The sequence below is a fragment of the Salvelinus alpinus genome, chromosome 6 (genome assembly GCF_045679555.1).
Source record: "Salvelinus alpinus chromosome 6, SLU_Salpinus.1, whole genome shotgun sequence".
Lineage (NCBI taxonomy): Eukaryota > Metazoa > Chordata > Actinopteri > Salmoniformes > Salmonidae > Salvelinus > Salvelinus alpinus.
The window spans coordinates 66722559-66736199 of NC_092091.1; the positions used below are offsets into that span (position 1 = coordinate 66722559).

Consider the following 13641-nt stretch of genomic DNA (forward strand, 5'->3'; position numbering starts at 1 on the left):
AATTCCAGATATTGAGCAGTAATTTCACGTTCCAGTGTTGAGGCTGGTAGAGTCATTCTAGCCTGGTCCCAGATCTGTTTGTGCTGTTTTGGCAACTCCTATGGTCAATGTCACTGTCAAGCTAAACAGGAATTGCCAAGGCAGCATAAATTGATCTGAAAACAGGCTACCTACTGTACACAATCATTCCACCTCCCACTCCTTTTTTGGTGGAGTGACAGTGCCGTGACCTCTGCCAGGAAGGTGCTCCCTGCCATGCTCTCACACGGCAGTCTTCATAAAAGGTCAGAGCTGAGCTATAAGAGTGAACTAGAATATCTCCCAAAGTCAACACAATTTACACGGCTGACGCACCGCCACCTGTCTCCCAAACAAATAATGGCGATATTCACGACCCCCTCCCGGTCACTCCTTCCATTCCACTGGAGGAGAGGCGAAGCCACGAAGTGGGAAAACATGGAAAAAACTAGTCTTGGTTATGTAACCCACTGTAGCTCCGTCTGTCTACCATGGCGATTAGGAGCCAAGGCTAGAGGTGCGACACAGACGAGCACACACAGAGAGAGAGAGAACGAGAGAGACACGTTGAAAACCAAAGAGAAATAATTTCTCCTCAGTTAAGTATGTGCTAATTTTGTTGTTTTACAGCTCGTGTGTCTTGAGAAGAACTCATTGCACTCTGAGCATCTGAGAGGAAGGGAGGGAAAGTGGGCGAGGGGTATAGGGAGTCAGAGAAACAACCTTTTTCACAAGGTGAATCTGCAGACATGTGAAAGTGCAGAGACAAAGAGCAGCCCAACATCTGCAGTCTAACCCAATATTATTATTAGCTCTCGCATCAGCATTCAAGGCAAGCTGTGGGCTGGAGACAACTAAAAGAAACCAAGGACTTCAGAGAAGGGTTGGAAAGAGGGGGGAGGGGGGGAAGAGAGCGATCACGAGGAGAGCGAGCGCGAGGGGGAGGAGCGCCAGGAGAGAGAAAGCAAGGAAATTGAAAGATATTCATATGTACGTGGAGGCTGGGAAGGAAGGCATCAATTTACTTTGTGCCACATAATAAAAAAAACTAATAAAACGCATATTTTCTTGGGCAGGTTATGACACTAACGATATATTCAGTTCAAAGAGTTTCGAGACAAAGATAGAGTTTCAATTAAAGAGATATGAAGGTTTGCTGTATGAATGGAGCCAGCAACACCAAAATGTCCCCGTCAGTGACTAAGTGGTGTGAATAGAGAAAACATTAAATCCCACTGCAACACGTCAGCTCTTCCAGACTGTCTGAGTTTGAGAGGGTGAAGCCAGACGGCTACAGATCTTAATGTGGATGGTAGTGGGGGGGGTGACTCGGGGGAAAGTTAGGTATTCAGAAGAAGTTTAGCTAGAGTGATTAAGTTAATGACTATTTCAGGAGAGTTGGTAACCTGTATTAGATACAGCATTGTAAAGAGGTTAGGGTAAAATAGTAGGCTTCTCTTTAGCCATGGAGAGATGTAATGGCTGATCCTATAGTGACACTGCCAATCAGGATACATTACTTGCAACTGAAGTTGCCAGAATATCTGAAAAGAATGATGCTGAGGTTAACCGCAGGCATTTCTCCATGTAGACCCACTTACCCTGGGCTGTCTCCTGTGCTGAGGCTGGCGAGAAGGGGAGCATGGTTGGCCTTCTCCGGAGGCGTCCCCGAGGCAGTCGACTGGGACGACATCGACTCGTTGCTGCCTAGCGACGCCTCATCCGAGTTGGAACCGACATCAGGTGACACTGAGAGGAGAAGTACGGGCTGTTAGTCATTGAGAGCAAACTGTTGGACGAGAAGGTCTTTGTCCTTTATTTAGGGGAGCAAGGCTAAACGCGGCTCTGGATGACCCTGTGCCACTACAGCAGCTGAATGTCCAAGACCGCAGCTGAATAAATGGGGCAGTGGACAACCAGGAGATCACCATGACTAAGGGACGCTAGGAGGTTCAAGGCCAAGTTTACTGTCCAGTACAACTCTTAGTTCCTGTTTTTAAAACAGAGGGACAGACGATCCTAAGCAGCAATGAAAAGTTAAAGGAAGTTGCTTGTTTAAATTTGGAAGTGTCGTTTCCTTTCCCACCACACCGATCAAAGCAACAGGGTGGCCATTCTGGATTATGAGTGATGTTCAGGCAGAGTCCCCCTGGACTCCACTAAAAGCTAATGGCTGACAGTGCTGTGCTGCACTGTGGAAGAAAGTGTTTGCAGATTCTGTCGAAGACAATCATGATCATAAAAGGGACGTTCATAAAATACTGTAGCTTTTTGGCCCGTATACATTAGGTCTTATAGATCAGATGACATTGATCATATGAAAAAGCCATATATCATGATTATATGACATTTAGCCTCGATTATATCGAAACAGTCCACACAACTACAAGAAGCCGTTTAGCTTTCGGAGAAAAGCAACTGTTGCTTTGTTGGTTGCACTGAGCACAAGATGGATGACTGTCTGGGTTTAAGAGCCTCTGGAATCAGTTAAACCCGTTTTCTTCAACCATTATGAAAAACGTTCACTACCGTCAGCTGTATAGAGTTAAGAAGAAGCATCAAGAGGATATTGCAGTAAAAAAACAAAACTCATTTTCCATGTTTACACGATCCAAATGAGCTATTCAGATTTACTTCATTACTTTTACTAGAAAACACAGCCCAAATAATCAAAACCAGAGACGTCTTGTAAAATGTAACATCTGCTTTGTACACAATGCTTGTGCCATTATGTGGATTAATTACCTTACGCATAAAAAATAGTCACAACCGGGTTGATGGAAAAAGGAAATGCTGGTACTATTGTAGAAATGCTGGCAGACAATTTGTTCATTCGACACGGTGATATCTTTTTGTGTCGGTAAATTTAATTATGCAAGAATGGAAGGTGGAAATGCCTTTATGCGCAAATATTGATATAACTATCATATCACAGTAAACTTGGAGTCAGACGATGATACGTTGGCATGGGAAAGCATGCAGTTTCAGGCTACAGATGAAATAAGCTACGATGAACTTCACAGGGTGGTGAAAGTGCACGGTGATGAGATTGATGCTCTTTCCAATAAAAAAATAATATTCTGCTGACATGATCAATGCTGTTTGACAAAGAAAAACAACCTTGTTCTTATCCATAATAATCTGCACAATGAGTCAGTTTGATAGAAACATCGGGTGGGAAAATGTGCATATTGTTTTACAGATTTGACAATATTCGCATGATAATGTCACCAATTGGATGGAAACCTAGCTTCTGTAGCAAAACCTTTTTTAATACAGAAAGCGCAAACAAGCGTTTCGTATTGGACAAGTTCAAGTAGTCTTCCATTTGATGACTAACAAATACAACCATGGCTAATGCTAAAAGCTAAACACAGGTTTGAACTGACACATGAAAAATATCAAAGTACCTGGTTCATTGTCTTGCAAATGAGACAGGATTTTCTACCAAACCCTGGCAGTCATCTCTTAATAACATGTCAACATATTGTTAAAGTATTTGTTTCGCTTCACCTGAGTTTTGGGAAAATGTAAGATTTTAATCACAGAGAGAAAATAGTGTAAGGTATAAAACAAAACTTGTTCGTGAATGATTTGATCCAGGAAAATATGATATTCCTGGCACTCCAAACTGCAGTGTCCTCAGAAATCCAACACCCGTTGGACAGTTGCCCCATTGCAAGTGTGTTAACACACTTCCCTTTCAAGGGGCTGAAGCCACACAAAGACGGGTGAAAATGGATGAGAAACATATCTTCCTCACTGTCCATTGTAGACCGTCAAATGTTTAACTAATTTCAACTTAACACACGAGTTGCATATGTAAAAATTATGGCATCCATAGATTTGTCTATCAGTTCTGTTGTCCTTTAACATTATCAGCCCAATAGAAAAAAAGGCCGTGGCTTATCAGTTTTCCATGGATACAAAATCTAGGTGCGGACGCAGCCGTCAACGTAGTCGTCCATATCTACTGGGTATATTTGCCCACACATACATTTAAGAATTAAACGTTCTCCGCCAGGTAGTTAGACAACACTTTAAATACATCATCCACAAACTCAGAACACAATATGGTTAAAGAGAGGATTATATATATTTCATCCCAGATATTAAAAACACCCCAATGGTAAAAGCCTGGAGCAATATGAAGGGAGTGGAGTCAGTCTGATAAACAGATTAGGCCTCCTTTAGGTCGTGTTCCAGGAGGAGGATCTAATGGGGGCTGGGGATCTGGGGTTTACAGTAGGGCAGCAGGTCAACTCACCAGGCTCTCCTGGTAGAGCAGTGTGGGAGGAGAGGACTGGTACAGTAGTGGAACAGCTGTCCCCTTGATATTAGTGATGATCTATAAAGCTATTGTGCAGGTTTACAAAGGCGCAACACTAGCTTCATGACTGCTTTATATAGTACAGGAACCGTCACTGGGATCGTTGAGTCAAATACTTGTCATGAGAGTAGGGGTCCCTCATTCCAACTCAACCTTTCAGCAAGCCTGGCTAAGGATGTAACGTTAGGGCTCTGTCTCTTACCTGTCTTCAGGTCCACTGTCTTTGGGTTATAGACGGCAAGGGGTCGGTTCTGTCGAACAGACAGTTTCTTGGACTGCCTGGTGGGGGTGGAGAGCCCTGGGGAAGACGCACCTGGGACATCTCCAAAGATCTGAAACAAGAAGAGTAAGCGTGTGTGTGAGTGGCGGGGGATACTGTGTGCCCATAAACACATTTTGGTTAACTACTCCCTCAAAGCAAAGATGGAGCATATTGAGCAGAGGCATGTCCTCATTTGACCTTAGTAAAATGTGTGTTTTGAAGAGCTCACATATTTGACTCAAATCAGATACCCATGCTGCTGTGCTTTGCTATCTCAAGGGACAGTTGAGATGCTCTTTGCTCACGTATTGCGTACTAAGAAAACACATTGGATCTTCCTTTGCAACTTACATCAGGGTTAATATAAACTCAGACCCGAAACACTAAGAAGACCAAATCCAGTCTATGGAATCTGCTGAAAGCAGCATGTTTATTAGGGCACCCACATTTTGCAATAAAAAACAAATATGACTGTTTTCATTGGACAAACTCGGTTTTAGCTCCGTTTAGTACCTAATGAACAGGAGCCAAAGGTGGCTAGGAGCTGCTGACCCACTGACGGGCAGTAGGTCTGGACTGGAGGCGGCTCACTGTACAGCTTGTTTGCATAGTCTGTATGTAAACAAATCCGCTAACTTCAGATGTGGAGTTGAAAGAAATTAGGCAGAGAGGATCACAGAGGAGGAGGGAGGGGAGAGAGCGAGAGAAAAAGTAAGTAAGAGAAAGTTGGGAGAAAAAAGTACGATACAGTGAGAGAAATCTGATATGGTTGAGAGCAGCAGAGTTTCAGCAATCTCTCCCCCTCCCATCTCTGCAGATGGATGTGAATGTAAAACACTGTCTGCTAGCATCTGGGGGTATCAACAGTCTGGCGAGAAGGAGAGAGGGGAGGGATAGAGAAGGGGAGGGAGCCGCTGGGCCTGAGAGGAAAGCTAATGTCTGTCTGTCTGGCTGCAAAACTCCCTCACCTCTCGTCTCGCAGCTCAGCACTTTACTTTTCTTAAAGCTTCCAATGGTATTACATTCTGGCTCTGACACCAAGTCTTCCATCACCTTGTGGCGTGTATGGTGAAGTTCTGGAACATTATCTATATGGAAGTGTCTCCTCACCAAAACTTTAATTGCTTGGTGGTTGAGCGCTTTCTAATTATTTGGACTATTAGAAATAGAGCTCGAAATTGACGAGCAATCCACGGGCAATTCATGTTTCAGAGTTCAGGGGTACTCTTGGCATCTTATAGCTGGCCAGAATACTTAGCACATACGGATCTTAACCCGTTCTGTTTTGGCTCTGGGAATTGAGCCCCTCTACAGATGTAGGCAGATGACTATTTACATTAAAAGCAGATTACAGTTCTGTCGTAGCATGGCCCAAAATGGGACTTAAACCCTGTAGGTTAGGCAAAGGACCTTATCAAGAGTACCATGACATACTGGATATTGTTTTTAAGCACAAAAAGGAGCAAAGTGAGAATCCCTGCTTTGTAAGTCAACCGCTGGGCAGATGGAATGATGTCAGCCAGGTACTGTAGTCAGCTCAAAGTGATCTCTACATTATGTAAAACACATAGATAAAAACTATAATGCTTCACAGTTTCATTTGTCTTAGAGCCCAAGCCCAAGACAAACAGGGATTCCAATAAGCTTTACTGTACTCATAAAATGTGAAGAATATCGCAAATGAGAAAATGCTTATATATTGCCTAAAATGTCACTCAGAGCAATGTCCTCAACATCCCACTGGAGAAAAGTCTCAGCAGTGGGTTTAGCGGTGGGTTTTAGACAAGCTTTCCTCTGGTTGCAGGTTTGAGGAACAATATTAGAGGATGGGTCTATAGATGTTACTGTGGTCAGGGGGACAAGCTCAGGAGCAGTGGTGGAAAAAGTACTCAATTGTCATACTTGAGTAAAAGTAACGAACCTTAAATTATTATTATTTTTTAAATCAAGTAACAGTCACCCTGTAAAATACTACTTACGTAAAAGTATTTTGGTATTAAATATACTTAAGTATCAAAAGTAACTTAAGTATTCAAATTCCTTATATTAAGCAAATCAGACAGCATCATTTTCTTTTAAATTCTCTTTTCTTTTTTCAAATTATGGATATGCAGGAGCACACTCCAACAGACAATTTACAAATGAAACATGTGTTTGGTGAGTCTGATCTGGCAGAGGCAGTATGGATGACCTAAAGATGTTCTTGATAAGTGCGTGAATTGGACAATTTCTGTCCTGCTAAGCTTTCAAAATGTAACGAGTACTTTTGTGTGTCAGGGAAATGTATGGAGTAAAAAAGTACATTATTTTCTTAAGGAATGTAGTGAAGTAAAAGGTGTCCAAAATATAAATAGTAAAGTACAGATAAGTAAAAGTACTTAAGTAGTTTGTTGTAAGTACATTACACCACTGCTCAGGAGTGCTTTCGGACGTCTGTTTCGTTCAAGAGAAGAATCCAGCGGTTACCTTCTCGTGTTGCTCGACGAGGATCTCCACCACAATGTTCTGGAACTTGAGGTCCATGATGGCAGCCACAGTATCCTCCTGGGGCCTCATCAGGGTGGGACCAAACACCACACCCAGGTTGGCCACCGTCATCAGGTTCAACTTACTGTGGGCCGCGACACTTCATGGGGAGACCAGGGAGGATTACAATTCATGAATTCATAGACAATTGATTGAGTGCTTTTCCCTGACGTTTAAATGTTTTACATAGGGGGATACATACACTTCAGAAGGCCTCTATACTATAAAGAATTCAGCTAGAAAATTCTAATTCGCTTTGAAGATCTGATTACTCCATGTCTGTTAGCTTACTAACATCTGTCTGACAGTTTGCCAAGGAAGGAAGGTGTTGCTACCACCTTGTTACGTCAGTCAGAGGTGTCTAGAACAGCATCTCTGGCTTGGCCTCATAGGTGTTAGCTAGAGTTCTGACTGACATTACCCAGTTCATCACCACTCCATAGATTGTTCTTGAACATTGACGACCTCTCCTAAACTTTTCCTCACTACAAACAGAACTTTTTCCAGTTGCCTTTCAGCCGATTCACAGTAAGAGGACGCTAAATTGGGTTGTTTTTTCTAGGGGAGGAATTCTTGCTTGACTTTAGAATGACTGAAGAGTTGCCAAAAACTGCAGAGAGTAGATTTTTTGGGATTCCCATTAGCCATTTGCCAAAGCTAGTCTTACTGGGTTCCTGCACACAACGAAAAAGACATTAGATAAGACAATTAACATACATTTAAAAACAATAGTGTGTGCGGGCGCATCTCAGTTCCATATACGTCAGTACATACACACAACAAGTAGGTCACGTGGGAGAGGCATTGTGAGGTGTTGCTGTATTTGTTGTTTTTAACAGAGAAATCTCGAATTTTGAGTTACGACGAATCAAGTGAATCAACCGTTGTTTTAATGATTCTAAGTTACAATTTTGGATAATAAGAACATACATTTAAGACAAATTAAAATCAAAGTCATATTAGACCAGTTAAGATATTCTCCTTAAAATGTATAAAATGACAAATTGTCATTCAGCAGAGTGATGGTTGAAATGCATGAAAGGGAGCCTTTGCAGACCTAAATATGTCACCTAGTGACAACCTTCCTTTATCACATCTCTCAAACCATTTCAGACAGCGGTGTGAAATTTCGGCTTTGCCTCTCTCCCTGCAGGACAAGCTCACACACATAGTCAAAACACACCCCCCACACACGCAGCCAATTTAAAATGTCTATAAAAAAAACTCCAGTCGGAAGAATTTCATGCTGGATAATCCAAATTCAATTTCAATTGCTGCACTTAAATGCCTTTTTACTTCTACTCTGAGAACCCTGGGGCAGGTTCTCTAAGAAATAAGATCCTCCAGACTTTGCCTCAGGGAACGAGGATCATGTACTCATCTTCAATTCGCTACTATTTAGTTTGTCGTAAAAAATATAAAGCGAGTTGCTGAGGTAAAACCTTGTAATGTTAGCAAAGATTATTTTGACATCTCAGATCCTATCTCTGAAAGGGCAAGTTGTGTAACAGCTAACGGTCCAGTTTGGAGAGAGGGGTAAACCCAGAGGAGCGGGTGGGAAATGGAGGGAGCAGTCCATTTCATTAAAGGCATAGAGAACTGGTGAAGCAGTTCAAAACTTCTGACTACTATTGTGGAGGGTGCTGGGCTGTTTTAAGACAGGGTGGGGAGGGAGTTCTCTGCCTGCACTTAGTTGGAACAGAAGATGTGAGAAGGAAAGATTGATGGGGAGAGATAGACACACAGAAGAGACCGGAGAGAGAAAGATGGGGGGAGGGAATCGATCAAGGACAGTGGAGAAAGAGTACAAAAAAAAAGAGCATGAGACCAAGGATGAGAGTAAGGCTGCTAACTCACGTAGCCAGGTGTTTCATCAGTAGCCCCAGGACCAGGCAGTTCATCTCAGGCAGCTTGTGGACCAGGCAGTGGATGGCTTGGCTACGAGACTCTGGACTACCACCCTCTGTTTAAAAACAGGACAAACAAGATTATTTGACAGCCGCTTACAGAAGTGCCATCCTTCTGTGTGGACCATGCGGGAATCAAACCCACAACCCAGGTGTTGCTAGCACCATGCTGTAGGCGTCAACTTTATTGCTCTGCAGAAATACTTTGTTGAACCAAAATTAATTGAAGGTAAAACTGTTATTTTTCAAAATCACATAAGTTATGATTTACGCATACAGTGGGGAGAACAAGTATTTGATACACTGCCGATTTTGCAAGTTTTCCTACTTACAAAGCATGTAGAGGTCTGTAATTTTTATCATAGGTACACTTCAACTGTGAGAGACGGAATCTAAAACAAAAATCCAGAAAATCACATTGTATGATTTTTAAGTAAATAATTTGCATTTTATTGCATGACAAAAGTATTTGATACATCAGAAAAGCAGAACTGAATATTTGGTACAGAAACCTTTGTGTGCAATTACAGAGATCATACGTTTCCTGTAGTTCTTGACCAGGTTTGCACACACTGCAGCAGGGATTTTGGCCCACTCCTCCATACAGACCTTCTCCAGATCCTTCAGGTTTCGGGGCTGTCGCTGGGCAATACGGACTTTCAGCTCCCTCCAAAGATTTTCTATTGGGTTCAGGTCTGGAGACTGGCTAGGCCACTCCAGGACCTTGAGATGCTTCTTACGGAGCCACTCCTTAGTTGCCCTGGCTGTGTGTTTCGGGTCGTTGTCATGCTGGAAGAACCAGCCACGACCCATCTTCAATGCTCTTACTGAGGGAAGGAGGTTGTTGGCCAAGATCTCGCGATACATGGCCCCATCCATCCTCCCCTCAATACGGTGCAGTCGTCCTGTCCCCTTTGCAGAAAAGCATCCCCAAAGAATTATGTTTCCACCTCCATGCTTCACGGTTGGGATGGTGTTCTTAGGGTTGTACTCATCCTTCTTCTTCCTCCAAACACGGCGAGTGGAGTTTAGACCAAAAAGCTCTATTTTTGTCTCATCAGACCACATGACCTTCTCCCATTCCTCCTCTGGATCATCCAGATGGTCATTGGCAAACTTCAGACGGGCCTGGACATGCGCTGGCTTGAGCAGGGGGACCTTGCGTGCGCTGCAGGATTTTAATCCATGACGGCATGGTGTGTTACTAATGGTTTTCTTTGAGACTGTGGTCCCAGCTCTCTTCAGGTCATTGACCAGGTCCTGCCGTGTAGTTCTGGGCTGATCCCTCACCTTGCTCATGATCATTGATGCCCCACGAGGTGAGATCTTGCATGGAGCCCCAGACCGAGGGTGATTGATCGTCATCTTGAACTTCTTCCATTTTCTAATAATTGCGCCAACAGTTGTTGCCTTCTCACCAAGCTGCTTGCCTATTGTCCTGTAGCCCATCCCAGCCTTGTGCAGGTCTACAATTGTATCCCTGATGTCCTTACACAGCTCTCTGGTCTTGGCCATTGTGGAGAGGTTGGAGTCTGTTTGATTGAGTGTGTGGACAGGTGTCTTTTATACAGGTAACGAGTTCAAACAGGTGCAGTTAATACAGGTAATGAGTGAAGAACAGGAGGGCTTCTTAAAGAAAAACTAACAGGTCTGTGAGAGCCGGAATTCTTACTGGTTGGTAGGTGATCAAATACTTATGTCATGCAATAAAATGCAAATTATTTACTTAAAAATCAGACAATGTGATTTTCTGGATTTTTGTTTTAGATTCCGTCTCTCACAGTTGAAGTGTACCTATGATAAAAATTACAGACCTCTACATGCTTTGTAAGTAGGAAAACCTGCAAAATCGGCAGTGTATCAAATACTTGTTCTCCCCACTGTATGTACTTTGGATGGAGCCCACATTGACCGTGTCCCCGCTTATAAATATCTGCGCAACTGGATTGATGAAAAGCTATTGTTCTAAAAGTATGTTAAAGAGTTAGTTAAGGAATTGAGAATTTAAAAGGTTTATAGGATCAGGTCCTGCCTTTTGTTTAATAGCAGAAAACCAATGAGTACGTCAACATTCATTCTGGTTATTGACTACCGTCTATGAATGCAGCTGCCACTGTATTGACGCAGTTTATCACAGTACATTGCACTCGTCTATAAAGCCCTCTTGCATAAACTTCCACCACACCTCACTGTTAACCTTTAGACATATGTTACTAGACTCCGGGATGGCTAACCCTGGCGATCCCTTCAATCTCCACAGAGTCAGGAAAATCCACTTAGTTTTTGCACCTCATTTGGAATGATGTTATGATTTTTATGAATAATGACTAAATGATGTATACATTTAACAGAACTAAAACTAACAGAATTCTACCTGTCACTGTATGAAATTCATTAGAATCATAAATCTAAAGTGTAGTTTTAGGACTTTTTAGTATGTAAGCAGGGTGCAAGTGTGAAACAAATGATAAGAGGCGCTATCGACAGACAAGCTCTACTACTGTGTTCCTTACAGGACATTGTCCCCACCCAGGGAGGGGAGAGACCTTGGGCTTGTAGTAGATTGTATAACAAGTGGCAGACAATGTATGAGAAGGAGAAGACTTGTGAACTACACTGCTCAAAAAAATAAAGGGAACACTAAAATAACACATCCTAGATCTGAATGAATGAAATATTCTTATTAAATACTTTTTTCTTTACATAGTTGAATGTGCTGACAACAAAAATCACACAAAAATGATCAATGGAAATCAAATTTATCAACCCATGGAGGTCTGGATTTGGAGTCACACTCAAAATTAAAGTGGAAAACCACACTACAGGCTGATCCAACTTTGATGTAATGTCCTTAAAACAAGTCAAAATGAGGCTCAGTAGTGTGTGTGGCCTCCACGTGCCTGTATGACCTCCCTACAACGCCTGGGCATGCTCCTGATGAGGTGGCGGATGGTCTCCTGAGGGATATCCTCCCAGACCTGGACTAAAGCATCCACCAACTCCTGGACAGTCTGTGGTGCAACGTGGCATTGGAGGATGGAGCGAGACATGATGTCCCAGATGTGCTCAATTGGATTCAGGTCTGGGGAACGGGCGGGCCAGTCCATAGCATCAATGCCTTCCTCTTGCAGGAACTGCTGACACACTCCAGCCACATGAGGTCTAGCATTGTCTTGCATTAGGAGGAACCCAGGGCCAACCGCACCAGCATATGGTCTCACAAGGGGTCTGAGGATCTCATCTCAGTACCTAATGGCAGTCAGGCTACCTCTGGCGAGCACATGGAGAGCTGTGCGGCCCCCCAAAGAAATGCCACCCCACACCATGACTGACCCACCGCCAAACCGGTCATGCTGGAGGATGTTGCAGGCAGCAGAACGTTCTCCACGGCGTCTCCAGACTCTGTCACGTCTGTCACATGCTCAGTGTGAACCTGCTTTCATCTGTGAAGAGCACAGGGCGCCAGTGGCGAATTTGCCAATCTTGGTGTTCTCTGGCAAATGCCAAACGTCCTGCACGGTGTTAGGCTGTAAGCACAACCCCCACCTGTGGACGTCGGGCCCTCATACCACCCTCATGGAGTCTGTTTCTGACCGTTTGAGCAGACACATGCACATTTGTGGCCTGCTGGAGGTCATTTTGCAGGGCTCTGGCAGTGCTCCACCTGCTCCTCCTTGCACAAAGGCGGAGGTAGCGGTCCTGCTACTGGGTTGTTGCCCTCCTACGGCCTCCTCCACGTCTCCTGATGTACTGGCCTGTCTCCTGGTAGCGCCTCCATGCTCTGGACACTACACTGACAGCAAACCTTCTTGCCACAGCTCGCATTGATGTGCCATCCTGGATGAGCTACACTACCTGAGCCACTTGTGTGGGTTGTAGACTCCGTCTCATGCTACCACTAGACTGAAAGCACCGCCAGCATTCAAAAGTGACCAAAACATCAGCCAGGAAGCATAGGAACTGAGAAGTGGTCTGTGGTCACCACCTGCAGAACCACTCCTTTATTGGGGGTGTCTTGCTAATTGCCTATAATTTCCACCTTTTGTCTATTCCATTTGCACAACAGCGTGTGAAATGTATTGTTAATCAGTGTTGCTTCCTAAGTGGACAGTTTGATTTCACAGAAGTGTGATTGACTTGGAGTTACATTGTGTTGTTTAAGTGTTCCCTTTATTTTTTTGAGCAGTGTATATTGTCATTGTTTCTGAGAGGGACATTTGACAAAATGTGAGGTATATAGACCAATGTACAGGAAATGATAAGCAGAGCTCTCGTAAATAAACATTCATGACTATTGTAGACTGGCCTGTCTGATTTCATTTATCAGTATCCTACAAATCCTGATAGCAGACTGAGTAGTTTAATTGGTTAATGAACATGAGAACATAATTCTCATGACAGATATGCAAAACTCCTTAAAGCTGGTGGAGTTGGTGCCTTTAGGGCAATTCAGATGGATGTTAGAAGGCTTTTTAAATGAATGCATTTCATATGATTGTGTTTTGCTTTTCATGTTTTGTTTGCGCTTTTCATTTATAGTGTAATGGATGCGTATATGTATAGTGTCATTGTTGATTGATGTGTATGCAGGGCTCATC

General features: G+C 43.3%; 1 protein-coding gene across 2 annotated transcripts in view; it reads right to left on the reverse strand.

Moving 5' to 3' along the window:
• The window catches only part of arhgap10 (Rho GTPase activating protein 10), a 63788-nt gene that overhangs the window by 11739 nt on the left and 38408 nt on the right, over window positions 1-13641 (reverse strand). For both annotated transcript variants that reach the window (XM_071407469.1, XM_071407468.1), the window contains exons 17-20: window positions 8994-9099; window positions 7077-7236; window positions 4551-4680; window positions 1620-1767 (exon numbers count right to left, since the gene is read on the reverse strand). In XM_071407469.1, the coding sequence (XP_071263570.1) occupies window positions 1620-1767; window positions 4551-4680; window positions 7077-7236; window positions 8994-9099 (544 nt within the window). The remainder of the gene's footprint in view (window positions 1-1619; window positions 1768-4550; window positions 4681-7076; window positions 7237-8993; window positions 9100-13641) is intronic.